Source organism: Cucurbitaria berberidis (assembly GCF_010015615.1).
Source record: "Cucurbitaria berberidis CBS 394.84 unplaced genomic scaffold K460scaffold_1, whole genome shotgun sequence".
NCBI classification, from domain to species: domain Eukaryota; kingdom Fungi; phylum Ascomycota; class Dothideomycetes; order Pleosporales; family Cucurbitariaceae; genus Cucurbitaria; species Cucurbitaria berberidis.
This window is the reverse complement of record NW_024468935.1, coordinates 4,130,725-4,151,643: the sequence shown is the minus strand read 5'-3', so window position 1 is coordinate 4,151,643 and position 20,919 is coordinate 4,130,725. Positions and strand designations below refer to the sequence as shown.

Below are 20,919 nucleotides of genomic sequence, written 5' to 3'. Positions count from 1 at the left end.
ATTTCTCACCGTACTTGCTATGTACCACCCACCTACTTGCCATCTACGTATTCCCATACTTACTACCACATTACCACCTCGACTACTTCGCGAACACGTGCAACAAAACGAGCCCTCTTGTTTGTATTAGCGACGGCAGCTAAAGTCGATTCGGGGCGCCGGATTGGAAACGCTACCAGGCTCCGGCAAGCCAAGGCGACTGTGCATCCCAGCGACCCACCCATCGTCGCTCCGCCGCTCAAACCTCGTCGCGCTCGCCAACCAACCTCACCACCCACCAGACACTACACACTAGACACCAACCGCACCCGCCCCAGTCTCTATCACCGCCCCGATAGACTCCCGCCCGTCCATCCGGCTTTTGTCGCGCCCACCCCAGGGCCGGCTCTGCCTACTACACGCCTGCTCCGACACACGCTCGGAAGCTGTGCGACGTCCAGCCTCGCCAGCCCTGCGACACCTTGTCCACCCCCCTCAGGCATCAACACACAGCGTCACACACAGCGTCACACATATCTCCACTATTCACTACTTGCCACTTGACCGCGCCTACCACCCTCCCTGCACCCCATCACCGCACCCGACAGCTGTCTCCTCCAGCGTGAGCGCATACCATTCGCAAACATGAACCACGGCTACCCGCCCCGCGTCATGGGCGGCCCTCCTCAGCCTGGCCCCAGCCAGCGCCTCAATGAGCTCCTCGATAACATCAGGACCGAGTTTGAGTCAGAGTCCCAGCGCAACGTCGACTACGAAGGCCAAAGTGAGTGCTTTTTTCCACACTTGCATCCCATGAAGCATCTGCTGACCACCCTGCAAACAGTCGCCCGCCATATCCAAGAGATCGAGCTGATCCGCAGCAAGGTCTATTCGCTAGAGCAGCAGCATACCCAGATGAAACTCAAGTAAGGCCCCCCATGCTTGCTTCTGCTTTTCACTTGATTGAAAATTACCCACTGCCCCATCATGCCATTCTACACATGGGCCAGAACACAAGCTGATAGCAATCGCAGATATGAAGACCGAATCGCCCAGCTAGAGCGCGAGGTGGAAGCCCGCGGCGGACCCAGCCAGAACTCGCAGCACCACGGAGGCCCCTCGCAGCCTCAGCCACCCACCATCGGCCATGGACCTAGTAACCTATTCGGCGGAATCATGGCAGGCAGCGCTGCGCAAGGTGGTCCAGGACTAGCACCTCCTCCACAAGAGCCACAGCAGCCCCAGGGCATGCCACCACATCTGGGTCCTCAGGGCCCACCAGGTCTGAATCCGGCGCCTGGCCCCCCACAACATTTTGGTGGCTATCAGCCGGGCCCTTCGGTCAATGGTGAGCAACCTCACGCTCTTTGGCTCTGACCAAAGGCTTGAGACAGCTGGGTCGACTTCTGTACGCATTCGAGCTAACAAATCCTAGGTTATGGTCAGCCTCCGCAACCCACCGCCTCGCCTGGTGGTAAGCGCCCAGGCCCAGGTCCTGGCCCTGGCCGTGGTCCCCCGGGACCTGCAACCCCTCAGCAGAACAATCCTGCCCCGTACCCTGGATCGCCTCAAGTGCCGCGCCCAACACCTCCTCCGCATCATCAGCAGCAACAGAATGCCTTGATGGCCCAGAACCGCATACCGCTCAGCCAGAGCAACGTACTGGCTGATCTGGACATTGAGCAGCTGCCAGAGAACCTGAAGAAGGAAGGCAGTGACTGGTTTGCCGTCTTCAATCCTCATTCTCGCCGCGTCCTGGATGTCGACCTGATCCACAATCTGCCCCATCAGAGTGTAGTGTGCTGTGTGCGCTTCAGTCTAGACGGGAGGTACGTTGCGACAGGTTGCAATCGTTCGGCACAGATTTTTGACGTCGAGACCGGAAATCCTGTTGCCCATCTTCAAGATGGCAGTCTGCCCGAGGATGGCGACTTGTATATTAGGAGCGTTTGTTTCAGCCCCAACGGTGCATACCTCGCAACTGGCGCTGAGGACAAGGTCATCAGGGTAAGTCTTGAATCTCGGGTTATTCAACACGCAAACCACTGACGTTCGCAAACAGGTGTGGGACATTGCATCCCGCTCTATCAAGCATCAGTTCACCGGCCACGAGCAAGATATTTACTCGCTAGACTTTGCCAGGAATGGCAAGATCATTGCATCCGGAAGCGGTGACCGTAGTGTCCGTCTCTGGGATCTCGAGAGCAATTCGCAAGTGGCCAACTTCTCCATCGAGGACGGTGTCACTACCGTGGCCATCTCTCCAGACAACCTGTTTGTTGCGGCTGGATCTCTCGACAAGAGTGTCCGTGTCTGGGACATTCAATCCGGCCAGCTTGTCGTTCGTCTTGAAGGCGAGCAAGGCCACAAGGATAGTGTCTATTCTGTTGCCTTTGCTCCTTCTGGGAACCGACTCGTCAGCGGCAGTCTTGACAAGACTATCAAGATGTGGGAGTTGTCTACAGCGAACCGCTTCATTCCCGGACACCCTCCTAGTGGGAAGTGTATCCGCACTTTCGAAGGCCATAAGGTAGGCACTTCTCACCTTTTGGAGTAAAGATACGTAACGACTGACACATACCGTAGGACTTTGTGCTCAGTGTTGCGCTTACTCCCCATGGCGATTGGGTCCTGAGCGGTTCCAAGGACCGTGGTGTTCAGTTCTGGGATCCTCATACTGGTGTTGCGCAACTCATGTTGCAAGGGCACAAGAATTCTGGTACGATTGAGCCTCTAACCCGTCAAATCCGTTGTGCTCGCATGCTAACTATCGGTAGTCATCTCTGTTGCCCCGAGTCCCACGGGAGGCGTCTTCGCCACCGGTAGCGGCGACATGCGCGCGCGAATTTGGAGGTGAGTTATTTTCCATCCCAGTCACTTGACACCGCGCCATTTGCGCACTCACGGAATGCTTGCACACCGCCAAACTGGTTATCGCATGGCTCCATTGTTATTGCAAGAGCTGTTTACGTCGTGCGAGCAATCTCATCCCATCTTCTCCACGATGGATGCGGTGTGCAGTGGGGTTCTTGGCGTGGGACCCACGCCTCACTGCCCCCACGCAACCGTCATCTGGCTGAGAAGCGGATGGGTCGAGGCGAATAGCCATGCCCGCATGATGCAACAAACTCCAGCCAAGTCTTGGATGTCTTCTACAACCCTGTCGTAGACATCCCAGGACTGACGCTGGGGTTTGGTAGGCGGCATGCAATGAATCGGCCTACATCACCTCCACAACCAATCTACGTATAGAGCTAACTCTATGTACAGATTCGACAGGTACCCTGGACCTTAAGCAACCCGGCCAATTAAAGTTGGGTGTCTGTCACCAGAGAAGTGGCAAGAGCTGGTCTACAACACCGTGGAACAACGACTACTTTTCTCGACCGCGAAACCTTGTATCACATTGAGGACTCTCCGGGCGTACTTACCAATGTCCAAGTACGGTACATGTCCGACCGATTACTCCTTCATGTAATCCCGGATGGGTTGAACACGTCCCATTTACGCGAGGATCTAATAAAGTGTTGGTAAAATTTTGCGAAGCTAGTAGGGGGCCAAAGGGGGAGGGTATAAAGTAACGGGGTAGAAACGTTCAGGTATTGATTCTCGTTTTACGATTGGTAGGAGATTGGAGGATGGAGTTTTGAACAATTCCTACGTAGTTTTTTTTTGGATCCCTCGCACGGATGCGAGGGGACGCAAGATAGGGCTTGCGGAATATTCGGTAGCTTTGATTCCCATACAATTCAGTCTTCATCCGCGTTATGTTTTACCGTTCTACATATGCATGATTTATGTTGGGCGAGCTTATCATGTCTGGCCTGTCCTGATACTATACACCGTGACGATGGAGGACTTATTTTCAGCCTTTATATATCTCATCGTAGTTGGTAACACGATTTAAGCTTCCTACTCGAGACTTGCCATGGGTTACAATACAATAGTTGGCTGTTGGCTTAACCTATTCCAAAAGCTTATTAATAGCTTGACAAGTAGTCCAGGGCGTATTTTATTCACGCGCTGTTTAGTACGGTCACCCATGGCACAATGTGTACTCAACCACCCTAAATCCCCAGTTTTCACTCGTAGCAGTATAAAATCATTTGCGCACCCATCTTCATCTCTAACCTCCAGACCTCTTCAGATCACGTACCTCATTCACCACCCGAAGATGTCTCTCGTCGAAACGCTTCAGTCTCAGTTTGAAGCAGCACTGCTTCATGTCGCCGCCATAGTGTCACGCTTCGAATCCGAGATGCTCCATATCCCACCTGCCCTGCGCTTCTTCACAGTAGGCGCAGAACCAGACCACCTGTTCAGACAGGCTTTCCTCTTCCTTCTGGCTCCGCTCCATGCCTTTGTTACACTACCTCTGACCGACTTGGTCTGCTATAATTCCCGGAAGTTACGGCGTCACGGGTTGGTTCAGTGTGGAGAGTGGTATCTGTGGTTCTTTGTCACGTTTTGGGTCGCTATACTCCTGGTAAGAGCACTACTACACCATATTGCGAGGTAAGAAAGTGCTAATAAAGCGGCAGAATCGCCATTTTCCCTGAGCAAAATGAGGATCTTCCGACTGCGTCGCTTCGTTGGATGCTTCTTCATCTATTGTACGATATGCTTGCCACTCACATTCCTGTATCCCTCGTATTGCACTTCCTCGGGTGGCATCATGCTTTTCTTTTCCATCGATTTAGTCTGCAGGCGAAAGCTGCATTTTGCGATAAAAACTCACAAGCACCTACGCTTTAGTAGTACCTGCCGGCGGGGCAGTAGATCATCTATGCAATTTCGACACCTCCTGCAACCCATACATCTCGAACTCCAGCACAAACCGACATACAATGGCACCGGCAAGAAATCTCCCAACAACTTCCATGGCTGTGAACAAGGACAGAAAGAGCACACTGGAGAGCACAATGGTACCGTATATGACCTGGACCCAGACCAAAAATTTAATCGCCCAATTCAAGAACAGCAACCAATATCTCTTGTTTTTCTTTACGGCTTCCGTTCGCGTGACAGTCTCGCCTTTCTTAAATGCGCACGGCGTCATCTCCCTAACAGCCCAATCCCTCACTCGCCTCCATGCTCGATAACACGGATGTAGTTGGCGTGCGGATTCTGGTTTTGGCTGCGGCCTACCTGATGGACGGCCGAGATAGAGGACATACACGCCCAGCGCTTGGATAGGAATTGGGATGAAGACCCAAAGCAGCGGCGAGAAGGCCTCGGCCGTGTTTCCAAACGACCCCATAATCATTGATATAAACGAAATGGCCCAGAAACTGAGTTGATACCCCTGGATGAGTGAATTTGCTGCCGCCGTCCCAACAAGTCCATACTCGAAGATTGATATCAGCGCCTTGGCCCACACTGGTGCATCGATCAGTACCTCCGGCCACAGAACATCGTTCGCTCTATTCTGATTATCTTCCCCTCTCCTGCTCACAGCCTCCAAGCCCGTATAATCGCTCTGCAGCGTCGCGCAGGTACTCCCCAGACTGATTAGCACTGCCAGAACTGGTCGCCGCATGCCCAATACTGCCACATCAGCTACCCTAGGCCCGACAAACTGCAACGCCATAGGCAAGAGGCCCAGCACAACCGACACGATCGCCATCTCAGTTTTCCGTATCTCGGTGAAGTTGTCCAGGATGCAGCTAACAAGAATCCAACCACCCTTCTCGGGACGCGCTGTTAGTTCGGCATATTCGTCCTTGCAATCATGGTGGAGCAAGTCGGTCAGCACGGTATTCCAGGATCCTCCGGCGTAGAAATGCTTGAATTGACCGTTATTATATGCGAAGACGGGAGTGATGAATGGGATTATGAATAGATGGGTGAAGGATGCCATGGCGTATGGGCGCTTAACGATAGGAGAGGTGGTTTTGTTGCGTTTTTGCCAAATTCAGGTGCTTACATGGACACCGAGGCGGTGTCTCCATGAGATATGTGAAAGAACTCACCGACTGGCAGGAGACGAAACGCGAGATTTCGATGTTAAGAAGCGTTTTAAGACCTAACTGGCACCCCATGCGAATCCTACAGCTCCTTCGTCTACGAGTCAGCGACGCAGTTATTTGAGAGCAGATATCTTTTCTGGTAGTAACTTGGATACTGGCTGCTAGTAGAGTAGTTGTAATACACATTTTAGCACGTTACTGGGTCTATGTAGCTGTTTGCAACCACTTGTATCCTGAAGTTGTAGAGTGAGAAGGAGTGACGGCAGACATGGGTAGAGGCCTCTAAACTCAAGCGGGTAGTCCCGCGAATTTAGCCAGCTGCCTCCCTGCACTTTAGGCAGGTTAGTGCTGACTTTAGGTGGGTAACCAGTATCTAATTCCCTGTTGTATACTTTTGCAGTAACCGTGAAAGGCTATGCACTTGAAGTACCTGCACAAAACCAGGAATAGCTCAACAGGCAGGCAATCTGGGCGTAAGCGCTTTTGAATTTTATTTTCTCTTCAAAAGGCCAAGCATCTTCTTAGTATTTTGAGTAGAAGCAAACTTTTTAATTTTGCATTCTGTATAGAGACTAAAGCTCAATACTACAGTAAATGGCTGATATATGTAATATGCTAACAACAGAGCCTATATGCGTCTACAATGCGAGTTTGGGCGAGTTGTATCCTAAGTCGATAGAAAACGATACAGAATTCTGAAAGATTTTATGGAATCACAAACATCTCTGCACCCATAGTACCTTTATAGAACTAGCCATAGCTCAACTCTATAATAGATATCGCTAGTGCAAGGCAAGCGAGGCTGGATTTGGGAGAGTGAGTGATGAAGGTCTTGACTTTGTTAGTTTGAAGGAAGGCTGACATCGTTGGGCAGCAATTCAATTGTAATGCGACAATCCTGTATACAATAAAATCTATGTCACCGCTAGATTACTGTATTAAGCTTCTTAACTTAAAGGGTGACTGCAGCGTGCGATGAATTGAATTAACTCAGTGAGTATGCGATGAGTAAGTGCTGACTTTGTTAGTTATCCTACCTCTCATCGAGACAGGTTCAAGTGATTGGGCTATTCAATCGGTAAAATTTTGCATGAACGAGATTTCGTTTGACGAATCGAGGTCAAGCTGTCATAGGATACGAAATCTTTGCTGAGGTAGCTTGAGGTTGACATTATACTGCAGAACATTGCAAGTCTTGACCTGTATATCAGACTTCTACTTTGAATAATGATGATTCATTCGGGCGACGGTGCGGTTACCCACGTAGTATAACGGGATAGGGTGTGAGTAACACCTATAGACTGCACCTCTGATAGTCGAATCACAGAGCCGTTATCAAAGTGAAGCAAGCGGCAGCATTGACAAGGTACGACGACAACATGTCAGCAGTTCTCGGCGAATTTTGTTTTCGCAGAAGTCTACGACAATAGAGTCGTCATAGACCATCTCTTCGGTGTTCAGTTCATGGTCTAGTGACTATTGTCTCTCACGTTGGGTGTAGTACCCATCGTCGTACCCCTGATGCTATGGTCGGCGAGGTCCCCACAAGGGTTGACGCGTTCTCATCAAAATCCATGTTCTCTCCCGATCCCATTATTTGGGAAGGCTGCCCAGGTGGGGGGGGGGGGGCAGATGAAACTGTATGCTAGGTTCTTCCGGCACTTCCTCTCCACCGGTAGGCTTGACGGAGAAATACGAGATTGGTTTTACAAGGACAGTTAATATTTCCAGCCGGTATATGCATTTGGTAATTTGAAGTAGATCTCGTATGATTCAGAATGCAGTACCCCACTTCCTATACGGATTGAGTTCGATCTCAGGCGATGGATATTGGGAAGCATTTGAGACTCGGCGTTCGGTAGATGCTTGGCCGCCAACCAAAAATCATTGCAACGCATGTCACTTGTGAGATAGTCCTGGAAATTTATTGGTGAACATGATTCAGTTGCAGTGTGATCTGAGCGATGGCATAGAAGTTTTATAGAACTTTTGCCATCACAAAGCTGGCCGACGATAGTGAAGCTTCAGGGGTCGAAACTAAGATCTGTGTTGCCGATGGACATACCCCTGCGATCAACATACCCCTGCACCGGGTGCATGAGGGATTGTAGGATTGTGTCATAGCTCTGAGACTAGTTGTAAAAAGAGGAGAGCTTGATCCCGGCTCTCGGCTGTCGTTCGCTTAGAGGGATTAGCTGAACTCATTTGGGGGCGACGTTCAGTCAGATACTTCCCTGTTCTGACAGTCACCTGGCAATGGCACGAGCATATTCCTGTTTAATCGAAACGGCAAACACACTTAGAGAGGTTGAGCCGCACAATCTTGGGCGGCTTGGCATGTTCTCCCAAGGGTATGCTTAGTTCTACTCTAGCGTGCGAGGGCATGCATGAAGTTCCTCGCATGCTGGTAACGGGAATCGTAGTGGCCTGACTATCCTCGGGCATATTTGGCGAGGCAGTAACTCGAACGAGAGAATCGTGCAGGATCTGAGGAATCTGATTCCACTATGCATCCTACAAGCCCCTTGCGTAGCTCGCGACAGCCGCGAGGCTAGTAAATGTGTGTGATAGCGGGCGAGTCGTTTGGGTGGGTTAGAAGATACCTAGAGCAGTGTAGTGTATCAGCTGTAGAGGTTGCGAACGCTCACAAATTGAGTGAGGTGCAGGAACATGCTTGAAGGTTACATGTTCTGCAAGTAGTTGCCGGCGTCCGCTCGACATGTGGCAGTGGGGAAAGAAACCCTGAGCGAGAAGCGAGACAAATTAGATACGAGATCGTGGATACACGGCTGCAATAATAATAAGTCTTGTGCAATGAGGCAAGGCTGGCTGACAGTGATGGTGGCATTGTCAGTCTCACTCACACAACACCGGCGTTCGGCCTTGAGATGCGTACTTTGCTGTTGCAACGAACATACAAACTATATCTAATTCTGTAAGTACAATATCTTGAACTGCGGAAATAATATCAAAACAGGAGGGGGAGGACTTAGCACTACAAGCTCCCACTGGTCAGACCACCCGCAGGATCTGATGCAAGAGACTCAAAGAAATAATCATGGCAGCTAGCGCGCCTCTCATCAGCAACGTAGCGAAAGCCTAGATGAGGAACGTCATCCGAGACCGATCAATGAGAACTGTGGGGTAAGCGACAAGATAGGTGACCTGTCAGAACTGCTAGCAGGTTACTGCAGGATTGCAGCAGGATTAACGAGATTTTGCGGGCATGGAGATTGTGAGCACTCTGATAGGTGAAACCCCCTTTTTTTCATGATGCAGTTGCGATCGCAAAGTTCCTAGCGAAATATTGTGTCAGCTTGCTCCAACCGGAATCTCAATACTGATTGCTCGGCTGGATCTCGGAGTAGAAGATAGGCAAGCCACAATATCCTGCGCAAGCTCCGCACACGAAAAGCAAAACCTAAGGCCCGCCGTGCGCTCGTTGCACAAACTAGTACAGTAGGCGTCAGGATCGGCCCTTCCTTGGTCCTTCTCAAATCACCCTCCGCAAGCGCTCCCGCTTCCGCATTCTGCGAGAACCTTGCAAGCTGACAGGGTGTCCTGGATCTCGGTATCGGGCTGTGTCAGTCGTGATCGAGACCGCGGGTTTGCCCTCATACTTATTAGTGGCAGATCAACGGTCGAGGCCGAAACTGCTAATGTTGGTAGTTGACTAAGGTAGAGTTGATTAGAGCGGTAAGCTGAACTGCTCAACGTGTGGTTGCACGTGGGACGCCATCGCATGGGCCGCAACCCACCATTTCGACACAGACTGTAGCTGTAATTCGTGGATGTATCGGTCAGACGAGCGTTCAGATTACACCGCCAACTTCATATGCATGTCATGTCCCCGTAAGTGTGTAGATGTTGACATGAAGGCGATATCGTTTCGCAGAATTGGTAAATGTCAGCTTCAATTGGAATACTCTATGTGTCGCGACTGATGTTCGACAAGTAGTGAGCGCATACTGATAGTAGATGCCACTGCTGGTAATCTAATTTGGATGTTAGACGTAAGTGTTCCCATCAAAACCAAGCAGCTTGCTCATCATACAAACGGATACGCATGTTACGCATGGATGAATTAGATTGACCGCCAGTATGCCTGTGCGCTTGCTGATGCAGGCCGTGCTATCATACCGCCTTTTTCAGCTAAGTGGGAAAGTACCCGGGGGCTTGGAAAAGTGACGAAAGAAATTCAACGAATTATATTAGCTGTAGCGGAGACTTGTACGGAACGTGATTCGTTCGTCGCTTTTGGAAAACCCCTGTACCGCGGTAATGGAATGACCGGAGAAGGGCTGTTGCCGCAACTCCGCGTGCTGTTGTGTGGATGTGTCAAGGCAGACAATTGGGACGTGAGACATCAATTGGCCAAGAACAAACACTAATTCATCGGGCATGCGAGAGTGCTGATAGGCAACTTCACCATTTCAAGTGGCGGTCAACGTTGGGCATCCTACCAGTCCAGAGAATCTTACGACTTTGGGATCCAAATTAGTCTACTAGTCACTGAAGGTGTCCTCGTGTGTCTCTCGATTTGCTCATCCAAGCGTGATATGCCTGCATGCTTCCAAAGTTGCATAGTTGAACCCATAGATCTTTATGACGGTCCCCTGCTCGTGTTTGAGGCTACTGCAGGTCCACCAATTCGGATGGGGACTTGCTCAAAGACCTAGAACCCTCACCCACCTGCGTCATTTGCGTCTGCCCAACTCTTGCAGCTGACATCTGGCCGCAAGGCGAGTTCTGACCCTGGACGTTTTGACCCTGGGGGAATATTGAGGGATTATATCCGCCCAATCTGCAGGGGTGGAGCATCTACCCCTTCAGCAGAATATAGCAAAGCTTTGATACGGCAGCCTTAACTTTGGGTTTTCCGTCGGGTGCTATTAGTTCAGTTCAGTAACATTAGTCCGCACCAGTGATTGATTTCCTGTGGTTCAGATTGGAACACGGCCTCTACGATTAACAGAGAGCTATAGGTGAGCCCTAGGAGTTCTTCTCCCCTTCCTCTTTGCGGGGGTAAAAGTTGGATGACTTAGCTAAGCTTTTACTATGAATGAGACTGTGACGGAAGAGTACGGAAGTCTGGTTGCTGTAGCGTTGAAGGATGGTCTGATACTCTCGTGATATCGGAATCGTGCAACTCGGGTGTCCCTCGCTCTGATCATCTCGGCGTGCAGCCTCATGCCATCTCGAAGAGCTTGAAAGCACTGCTTGTGTTGCAGTGGGTATCGGGCATGTTGATTCAGATACAGTGCGAGGACACGTGCATGCCATCAATCGAACCGCCAAGCCGCCGGGGGGAGGGCCAATTTTGGACGATACGAAAAGGGTCTTGAAGAATCAAACATGGTTAGAAGGAACCCATGTCCCAGCGAGAGCGAACGGACATGGGCGAAAAGTGAGAACGAGGACCCGAAGCGACTCTGGAACATGGCGTGGCGTGCGCGCTTCCGACCAAGGCTGGTTGAGGCCATGGTACTGGGTCACCGTTGACACCTTCACGGCTGCAAGGCAAGAGAATGGTGGCCAGGGTATGGGACCAGGGATCCTGCACCGTGTGTGTCGAGACGTCGGCGACGATAAAGCCCCCTGTGATGAAGTCATGGGTTACGGCAGGTGGCGGCTAGCGAGGCGTCTGATTGTGGGATACCGAGCGAGGCAGGGGAGGCCACAGGCTGCTGCAAGCCTTTCTGAAAAAAGAATGTTGAGGTGGAGAGGGGGGGAGGGAGGAGGGAGGAGATGGGTGGTGGAGATGCGCGTTTGCGATGATGGGAGCAGATGGGGATCTCGCCCGGACTGCCGGGGAAGGCGCGATGCACTGATTGGCCTCGATGATGCGATTACGAAAGCCAGATAATCCACACCCACACCCACACCCAGGTCGGATGCAGCCTTCCTCACTCCACCAAGCACACACCAAGCACACTATTCGTCGCCATGCCAGCCCTCTTCTCTGCCCACAGTGGGAGCCGCTTGTTTACTACCGCACATGGCGACCAAAAACCATGGCCCAACCCTCGAGACGGTGATGCTTGGCATGGGTATAGCAACATCGACGGCGGCGGCGGCGACGACGACGACGACGACGACGACGAGCTGCAACACACTGGGAGATAGCTGACGCCTGCAGGTACCCTGCGGACACCAAGGTAGGGGCCCCGACCAAGAGATGCACTTCTGACAGCCTGGGGCGTCCTGGAGAGCTACCCGCCTCATTACCTAAGGCCCCGTGAGTGAGGCTCATTATTCGCCCCTCCGCCAAAGCAGCAAACACTGAGGCTTATTGGGCTTGCTCCAATCCGTGCAAGATTCGCGAATGGGCTTCGTTCGCGGTCCCTCGCGGCTTCGGGAGTAGCCCGCCCCGTCGCTCGACCGTCGCTATAGTGTCTATTCGCACCCACGTGCGCTTGGTCTGAACCCCAGGGCCTGAGCCGTGTCGGCACGTAAGAGCGGGGGCACGAGAATGCGCACCAATTTGCAGAAGCACACTCAGGCCAAGATTAGCCTCCTAGATCCTCACCAGGATCGTAGCCCGCCCTGGATCCATCTTTGTCCTTCATCGTGGTCGACGCTTCAGATCTAGCATCCAGCAACAATGTCACCCTTGCGGACGACTTCACATGGCAGCCGTGACAGCGTGATCCCCCCTTCATTGACATCTGAAAACATCGGAGCCCTCTTTTCCAATAGGACGGTCCAGCTTCAATGGCAGCCCAATAGCATGCGGCCTGGGCCTCCGTCCCGAGCGTCACAAACCCCCACACTCTAGTGCACTGAGACGAGCCCGGTGCAGCCACTACCCGTCCGTTCACACTTGGAGTGAGACCCTGCTCCGTCCCGAGCAACACGTCTGTGAGCTCACACAGCTGGCGTCTTCAGACTGCATCCCTGATCCTGATCCTGATCCGCCACAATGCCCCGGTACCCCCTCCCTGCACTCCCCCTGCTCTATCCGGGCTTTCACTAACACCCTCGCGTGCTGAGCAGCATCTGTGGTCCTACACCCATTATTACTTGGCTGCATGCAAAAGCGAAATCCTTGTCTATCCTGCTGCAGCAGTATTGGTCTCGATCTCCGACTCCCTTCCCTGTACATTGGCCTTTCGGGCTGTCCCACTTCAATCACTATCCTTGACAAAATGACGGGATGCTCAGAGGAGTTTACGCCTTAGTCCATCCATATGTAAACCATGTAAACCCCCAAAAATCTCCCCCAACCACAGAGTCTGCCGCCGATCGAGCATATCTACACCTTATGACCGCATAGCACCCACGCCATTCGACTCTATCACCACCACATCATTTTCCTGCGCTGTCTTGAAAGACATATTCCGTTAGCCTTCCGCTCAGCCGCTATTGCTGGCTATCTCTACAAACCTCTTTATATAGCCTTCACCTCATTGCCTATCCCGTGGCAGAGGCTTCTTCCTGCAATGGCTGTTGTCGTTGCATCTCACCACACCGACCTTTGGCAACAACGAAGAGAACCACCCACTCACTACTCAACCATGCACCTCGCCGGCTTGATGCCCTCCTACGATGCCTCAAGAGGCGTCACAGCTCCGCCAGTTTCACGTAACTTTCAACCTACGACAACACACATGGACATTAATATGCCTCTTTTCTCGACAAACGGCCTCACAACCTCTGTTCCCTTCCAGTCTGGAGCGTTCGCTTTCGACCCAATCTCGACGAATCCATACAATATGCAGCAACCCTCATTCTATACCTCAAATAACTTGCACAATGTCTCTTATGCCAGAGTGCCCGAGGTCCAGCCACTTCCTGCTGTGCAAGGTGCTGGAAATACATTCATGGTCGATCGGATCCCCATCGTCAAATGCGAGAGTAGCTCGCCAGTCCAGTCGAACCCACTATTCAATCATACTTCTTATGCGACCGAATGCAAGCGGTCCAGCTCAGAGCCTTCGGAAAGAAGCAGTATCAATTTCGTCACCGATGTGGACACTCTGATGAAAGCCATCCAGGCCAAGCAGACGAATGCCCCTCTCCGAGAGGACTCCAAGGTAGGAGCCCACGGCCGATAAACTGATACATACACTCACTCTGAAATAGGAGGAGCCCAAAGTCAGTAAGAAGCCAAAGAAACGATATGAATGTCACATGTCCAATTGCGACAAGACCTTCTCCCAGAAGACTCACCTTGCGATCCATATTCGCGCCCATACTGGTGCAAAGCCATTCGTAAGCCGATATTCTACACATCAATGGATGGTGTCGCTGATTACAAGTGCAGGATTGCAAGGCGCCAGGATGCGGACAATCATTTTCCCAGCTAGGAAATTTGAAGGTCAGATACTATACAGATTCTTCAAGAACACCTGCTAACTTTCGTAGACACATGAACGACGTCACACTGGAGAGCGACCATACAGCTGCGACATTTGTGGCAAGACTTTTGCTCAGCGGGGCAATGTTCGCGCACACAAGATCGTCCATCAGCAGGTCAAACCCTTTACCTGCAGGCTTGATGACTGTGGCAAGCAATTCACCCAGCTGGGTAATTTGAAGGTCAGTCACCTATCACCGTGTAATTCGGAATGCTTGCTAATGAGTAGTAGTCTCATCAGAACAAGTTCCACGCCGCCACCTTGAGGTACCTTACGCAAAAGTTCGCAACCATTAGTGTCGGCGACTGGGTGTCGAAACAAGACAAGGAGCTTTGGGAATACTTCGCATCGCTGTACAAGAACTCGAACAAAGGCATCAAGGGTCGAGGAAAGGACAGAAGGATATCCGCAGTGCCATCATCAGTCGCATCACGCCTCGCGTCTTATGCAGGCTTGCCAACCGCCGCAATGGCTCGGAGCTACCCAGGATCATTTCACCAAGATGGTAGCGACCGCAGCAGTCGTAGTTCCTCGATGGTATCAGACACTACCCATAAAGGGGACAATGGCTTCAACTTCAATGCTCCTATGCACACTGGATATCACCAGCCTCAAGGCACTGGATACGGTGATATGGTATTCCCCGGGCAAAAGTTGTATTAACTACGAAAACTCGACACGCACACAAGTACACGGTAGCACAAGACTACGAGCTGAAAGCTGGATCATCGGGAGTTTTTGGGAGTCAGGCACGCTGGGCTCACAGCGAATAGGCTTTGGGATTACGGGACGATATGTTACCCAAGCTAGCGCAGCGAAGGGTCAGGGCCATGGGGTTTCCTACTCTATGTCGGCGTTATGGCTTGTTTCTACAATATTGCTCTAATGTGGTTGATGGGCAGCTACTCTAGTAGCCACCACTGCGTATACCCCTTGTATATTTTACTCCCCAGGTAGGGATGACCTGAAGAGGGGCCAGGTCGCAAATTATCTCTCGGTTTCTTGTTATCACTTTGGGACATTCCTTATCCCAGCATGTACGAGTACTCAAATGCTTGGACGACTATAGGTTTATCCAATCATCATTATCTCCATTCTGCTACATTTTGTTACATGAGATAAAACAGTTATCCTAGACACGCAACTCCTTGATGGAATGTCACTCACCGCTCACATCTCAGTCTTATCGAACGGGAACATGAACGGCTGCGGCGTGCGTGCGTGCGTAAGCTGTAACGCATGCTGGCTGCGGTATGACACCGACGATCATCCATCGCGCCTGCCCACTCGCTTCACACCACCGCTTGGCTTCATCCTGCATGCCCATCTCGATCAAAACGTACCGCCGATCTCCGAATAACCGACTTTCAAACTAGCGGTCTATGTCATGTACTGTGGATGTGCTATGCACTGTGGTGGATCGTAGGTTGGGCTATCTCGACTATAGAGCTTGCCCGAACAACAGAATGGAATAGCGTCTTTCTTCCATATCGCAGACCCGCGCGAAACGGCTAAAATCAAATTGGAATCACTAATAAGTTCATGAGACAGGAAGAATTCTCCATGGACCCCACTGTCCCAGCAAGCCGCCCCATCGCGACATCTCTTACAAGAATGACTGCTGAAGCTAATGGCGGTCATGTGTGCTTGCTGTGCAGAAGCCGCCCACTCGCTTCATTCCACCTAAAAGGAGTTGTTCTCCGCGATTGGATACGTCGAATTACGTGCATTGGAGCTCAAGATATGCACATCCCGCGCTCCGTCGGCGAGAATCCTGACCAGGTTCCCCAAAGCATGCAGGCGTCTACATTAGCATGGAGGAAATGTCATCCCCCAAGTAGCCAATGAGATTATATCGCGGTACGACATTCCGGATGCCGGTCGCCAGGTCGTTTCGCGCACAGAGGAGCAAAGTCCAAGACGGCGCAGTTTCGCCTTCAATATGATCATGGATGTGATATGACGAGGCGAGGCGAGGCGAAGGATTCGTGATGCCTCACTTCTTGTGCGTATTCCATCTCAAAGAGGTAAAGAATTGAGGAAGATTTGTCGCGAGTGGGATATATCCGCACTAGCAGGGCAAGATCTGCGTAGGGCTAGTAGGCAATCTGGTTGTCTTCGAAGGCCCAGAGCGCGCGGCGCATACCGGCTATGACGTCTTCCCACCACCATTCGGCGACAATCTGGGCGCCTTTAGTGAGGCCTCTTGATAGGAAATAATAGGCGCTACAGGTAAGACTGGTTGAGTTGGGGGTGTTGCGCGCATCGTGTTGAGATGGTGGGTTTCGTGGGAGATGTGGAATACCGTGGGGAGCACAGCAGGGATGAAAGGCATGCTTATCGCGCAGTTCACCCCAAGTCTTTTGAGTGAATAGCGCTGCTCGGAGTTGGCCGACTGTGATGGTGGGGTAACAACTTCACAACGACAATCTCTATGATCAACAGCGTGTCTCATAACCTCTTCATCATGATTGTGCTCTCCCACGTTGCAAATGCTGTGGCCGGTGGGCATGGTCAAGGTTAGGACAGGCAGCGGGAATGTCACTGCTCACGCTTCTTCAAACCTCATCCTCGCTCCTTCACCTCCACTCTTGCAACGTTCTCATACCACGTATCAAAGACCCCAGCTTGCACGGTTCCCCTCGTATCTTTAATTCCCTACCAAACTACCTGTCGCGCTCAAATTGCTGCGGCCCGCCTTCGCTGGGCTCTACCAAGGCGTCCCGTCAACGCCCAAGGCCGCCATGGCCACCACCAACACGAACAGACCCAAGCCGAGACCCGTACCCATGGCACACCCATGACTCTCATCAATTCTAGCTTTCAGCTCAGCCCGGACCGCCCGGTTGTAAATCCTCCGAGTGCAGCATTACCACGCCCTCGGGACATCTTTATCTCGCATTTTCTCATGATCTACTAAAGGGCATTGCAAGTCCGTCACTATGAGATTGGCTGTCTATCGGTTGGAAAGGTCAAGATCCATTGCTGAGTGGAGGACTACCTAGTGAATCGGAAGGTGTACGCGTCGTGACCCTTGTCAACGGGAAGCTCCTCGGGAGGGGAAGGGGAAAGAAATTGCCAACGGACTGATCGCAAGATGGTCATGTGGGTCTTCGCATTGAGGTGGCTGTGCGAGGCTATTAATATGGAAATCGGCGATTTCCGCTGACCCGCGATGAATTGCAAACGCCCAATTGAGGACGGCGAGGTGAACAGTCTATCAAACTGACGGGTATAGGGCGTATTATTTCATCAATTTCACTGCATGGAAATGGCTGAGGCACACTATCTCATCAAAAATCGAACAATACAAAACATGGTCCACATAACTGGCTACGTGCATCATCATGCCTCCGATCCTAGCACCCCCCAGATTTACATACATCAACGCATCTCCTCCCGAGATCTCTGCTGAAACAGCGCGCATACGCAATGCGCGGCCCCACGTTTAAACATCGGCCAGTCCTTGCTCACGCTCCACGCCCGTCTGGTCTGAAACGGAAGTCGTTGTTGCACAAAATCCGCCATCTCGCTACATAGGGCAGCAGCGCCGACATTGTCGCCCTGTAGTGCTTTTCGAAGACTAATTTGAAAGGAAGAAGGTTGAGCGTACAGTAGGTCGAGTATCTAAAGCATATGCTTGGGCCGCTACCGGTGGAGAGGTTCAGAAAAGTACTAGATTTCTCTAGGTTGCGTAAAGTCAGAGATGTGTCTTTCGTCTCCAATACCCAAACGGGGACACAAGAGCATGGCTTTGACAGGAACTGCATGCCTCCACCACGTCTCCATCGGTATATTCCAACATCTGTACAACGGCAAACGCCCTCGTCATGCCTTCACAAGCCATGCAGCTTCCACCACATTACCTGCGAGCTGCAGCACCCCTTCCCGGGTAGCACAAACCTCGCTCGCGAAGATGGTGTAACTCACCACCGACCTCCTCCTTGAGATCTGCGTTATCCTATTCAAGATCGTGTGCATTGTGCGACGCACCTTCCGAGGAGCTGGGCGGGGCTCACGATATCTATCTCGCTAAGCCGCAGAATCCAGAGGACATGATGAAGGCGGATGGACCAAGGTCACGGATCAAGATGCGTCTTGCAACCATTCTTCCAAGTTCTCAATTAAACAGTCTCAAAGGCATAGCAAACGTGGCCTCGGCTCCCCGACCTCTCGTCAAGAGCAGAGTGCACGGGCATGCACATTGACACGAATCGGCTTACGAATCCTCTTCTGCAGCATGAAGTGCTGGATAACGCCACGACCCTATTCAACTTCTCCAATAACGCACGATCCTCATGTCCCTTTCGTTACTACGCTCTCTCCGTGGCTATGCAACTCCGACCTTGTTCATTGTCCATATTGTGGCATAAGAGGATTTCCAAAGCGCCTACGCCCTAGTTGAGCTATACTTTGAGTGTGGACATGTTGGTGATTATATTGTCAATATCGTGGCAGCAGGGACGCCCACCATGCAAGCCCTCCCGAGTTCAGCAATACTAAACGACGTACCAAACGCTTGGAATCGGGGAGCGAGCCAAGTCATCGGCCGCCCCGGAATACATGAGAATATCGGGAGCCGGGGCACCCTGCATTGGAACGACTGCACCGCTTGCAGTGGCGTTCCGAATACGCACATCGCCTACTTTGGTTGCTGCACCGATGTCGCTCTGAAGACATGGGAATCATGGGAGCCAGGGCGCCCTGTATTCGAGTGAGAGTACAATGGTATGGCTGCAGGAAGTCTCGTAATGGGCATCCCGCACGCAGGCCGCGGGAGTAGCGTTTGCTACAGGCGGGCTGTATCCCCTATGGATGGGTTATCTCGAGCGATAATCGCGGACTTGGCGAGAATGTAAGTAACAGGTCCGTGGGGGTAAGTGATTGTGTGTATACGCATACAATATTTGAGTTTGTAGATGTGGACCGACATGGGACGCTCAGCACCGCCCACGTTGATTGTCTCGGGGCCGCAACAGCCACTTCCCATTGTCTGTCTCACATCCAGCCAGTTATCCAGGTGATGTCACCAAGCGTCTGAAACAAGCACGTTCAGTGTCCTACGTTTTCAGTATAAGCCCCATTTGATGTCCTCAGCTGCGCCCCTTTACCGACTATCACGAAGCAATAACCGGGGCTTGAAGCGTATGGATCTAAAAGGCCGCCTTTGAGGTCGGTAAGAATACCAATCTTTCTTTTGACCCCTTCTTTTGTTCAGGACGGCAACCTGTGAGCTCGGTAAAATAAGTATGAGTTTTGCCGCTAGTAGCATTGCTTGGTGCTGTTTCTTCTAGGCGAAGTCGAAGACCGAAAGTGTTGTGTTGCACGAAGAAATTGGTCCTCCTGCATATTGCATTGCCTCTGGGCATATTCGAAAGCATCGGCTACAGAGGGGGTGTTTCGATTAGCAGGTCGTCTCTCCTTTTCCAATAATTCTCACCAGACTGTCGGGCCGGATTTGGCAAACCAATGCTCCAGTGACTAGTAGCGTCATCGAGTCCATCTGTTGAGCCCATGTCCATGTCGTATTGAAAATCGCACTGGATGCAAAGAGACACCTAGTAGATGCAAGAAGCGATGTGAGCGCGGGTGACCCCCGGGACTGGGAACATCTAAACTAAGACCACGTGTTTTCCTCGCAAATTACGTACACGGCAAGATCAAGTGAGCGAGCAGATTAGCTATCTGAGTGTGATAAGCCGACGCGCGTCCAGTCCATGATGTCTGCTCGCTGTGCCGCAGAGGAGGTCAGTACATCACTGGGGTCGGGGATGTGAGTGACAGGATGAAAGGCGTATATACGGTGAACGTCAATTACCATGGGATGGACTCATGGGCATGTAACTCATTGCTGTTGGGCTGTGAAAATTTCATCTCGATGTGTATGTAACATGGTCGCCACAAATAACAACAACATGCTGCAGTACACTTCGCTGCAGCATTGGAAAAAGTCGGTAGTGATCAGTCAAAGTCTGACTCGACCTACAACAGGAAGGCCTGAATGATGCGCTATATCTAACGCTCAAGGCCTCCCGAGTTGTCTATACATGAACAACGAGAAATGAAGGTCTGAATTCCAGCTTCGCAATCTCAGTATTAGTATTTCAACATTTGTGGGAGCATCATCTCACAGCGGAGCAAGAACGCCGTGAATTTCTCATCGTCAAATTCCGTAACGATTGAGTGACGTATAGAAGAAAGATGGTAACTATGGAGTATGCGCTGATCGAGGACGAGTGGTTAGAAGAGCGCCGGCTAATTTGATGTAAAAATGTGCGTTAACTATTTTGAACTAATGGGCGAGCATAAACTGGCGTATGAGCAAGCGCACCGACTGCGAAAGCTGACGTTTCCATTGTTTTATCATGAACGGGCACATTTTCTGAGCAAGTGTAAAGTCAGAATATGATTATCAATCCTTCAACGGACGCCCAGCTCCAGCTTGGAACGTAGTACCCGTGCCGTCGTCGCGATTGAGTACCGTCAACACATCCCAAAGAAGATGATGGTTAACAAGGCTCTTCCTACCACAATCCGACTAGGTACTTCCTTGTCAAGCGCTTCGAGTGCGTTGCAAATTCAAGGGATACTGACCAACTTTGTCTGCGGAT

The 20,919-nt window shown here is 51.4% G+C and overlaps 4 protein-coding genes across 4 annotated transcripts; 3 read left to right on the top strand and 1 right to left on the bottom strand.

Annotated features, from left to right (window-relative positions):
• Nucleotides 1–624: 624 nt before the first annotated feature.
• On the top strand, nucleotides 625–2,836 carry K460DRAFT_273682 (WD40 repeat-like protein; the record flags this gene model as incomplete). The annotated part of the gene is made up of 7 exons (XM_040927899.1): nucleotides 625–763; nucleotides 824–905; nucleotides 1,014–1,327; nucleotides 1,415–1,986; nucleotides 2,042–2,509; nucleotides 2,566–2,698; nucleotides 2,757–2,836. 7 exons carry the CDS (start codon nucleotides 625–627, stop codon nucleotides 2,834–2,836), a joined length of 1,788 nt encoding a protein of 595 aa, XP_040793709.1.
• Nucleotides 2,837–4,138: 1,302 nt separating this feature from the next.
• On the top strand, nucleotides 4,139–4,453 carry K460DRAFT_262768 (uncharacterized protein; the record flags this gene model as incomplete). Its single annotated transcript, XM_040927477.1, has 1 exon — nucleotides 4,139–4,453. A coding segment is annotated over one exon (315 nt), but the record flags the coding sequence as incomplete, so codon positions are not given.
• Nucleotides 4,454–4,531: 78 nt separating this feature from the next.
• On the bottom strand, nucleotides 4,532–5,895 carry K460DRAFT_361901 (uncharacterized protein). Its single transcript, XM_040932543.1, has one exon. It carries the CDS (start codon nucleotides 5,837–5,839, stop codon nucleotides 4,760–4,762), a length of 1,080 nt encoding a protein of 359 aa, XP_040793707.1. The 5' UTR covers nucleotides 5,840–5,895; the 3' UTR covers nucleotides 4,532–4,759.
• A 7,196-nt stretch (nucleotides 5,896–13,091) lies between these two features.
• K460DRAFT_28466 (uncharacterized protein) lies at nucleotides 13,092–15,218 on the top strand. The gene is made up of 5 exons (XM_040928756.1): nucleotides 13,092–13,984; nucleotides 14,034–14,162; nucleotides 14,215–14,268; nucleotides 14,316–14,489; nucleotides 14,540–15,218. Exons 1-5 carry the CDS (start codon nucleotides 13,391–13,393, stop codon nucleotides 14,969–14,971), a joined length of 1,383 nt encoding a protein of 460 aa, XP_040793706.1. The 5' UTR covers nucleotides 13,092–13,390; the 3' UTR covers nucleotides 14,972–15,218.
• The last annotated feature ends 5,701 nt before the right edge of the window (nucleotides 15,219–20,919 follow it).

Coding starts and splice junctions, on each gene's coding strand:
- K460DRAFT_361901 (XM_040932543.1), bottom strand. CDS start 5,839: ATGGCATCCTTCACCCATCTATTCATAATCCCATTCATCACTCCCGTC.
- K460DRAFT_28466 (XM_040928756.1), top strand. CDS start 13,391: ATGGCTGTTGTCGTTGCATCTCACCACACCGACCTTTGGCAACAACGA. Junction 13,985..14,033: donor CTCTCCGAGAGGACTCCAAG/GTAGGAGCCCAC, acceptor ACTCTGAAATAG/GAGGAGCCCAAAGTCAGTAA. Junction 14,163..14,214: donor ATACTGGTGCAAAGCCATTC/GTAAGCCGATAT, acceptor TTACAAGTGCAG/GATTGCAAGGCGCCAGGATG.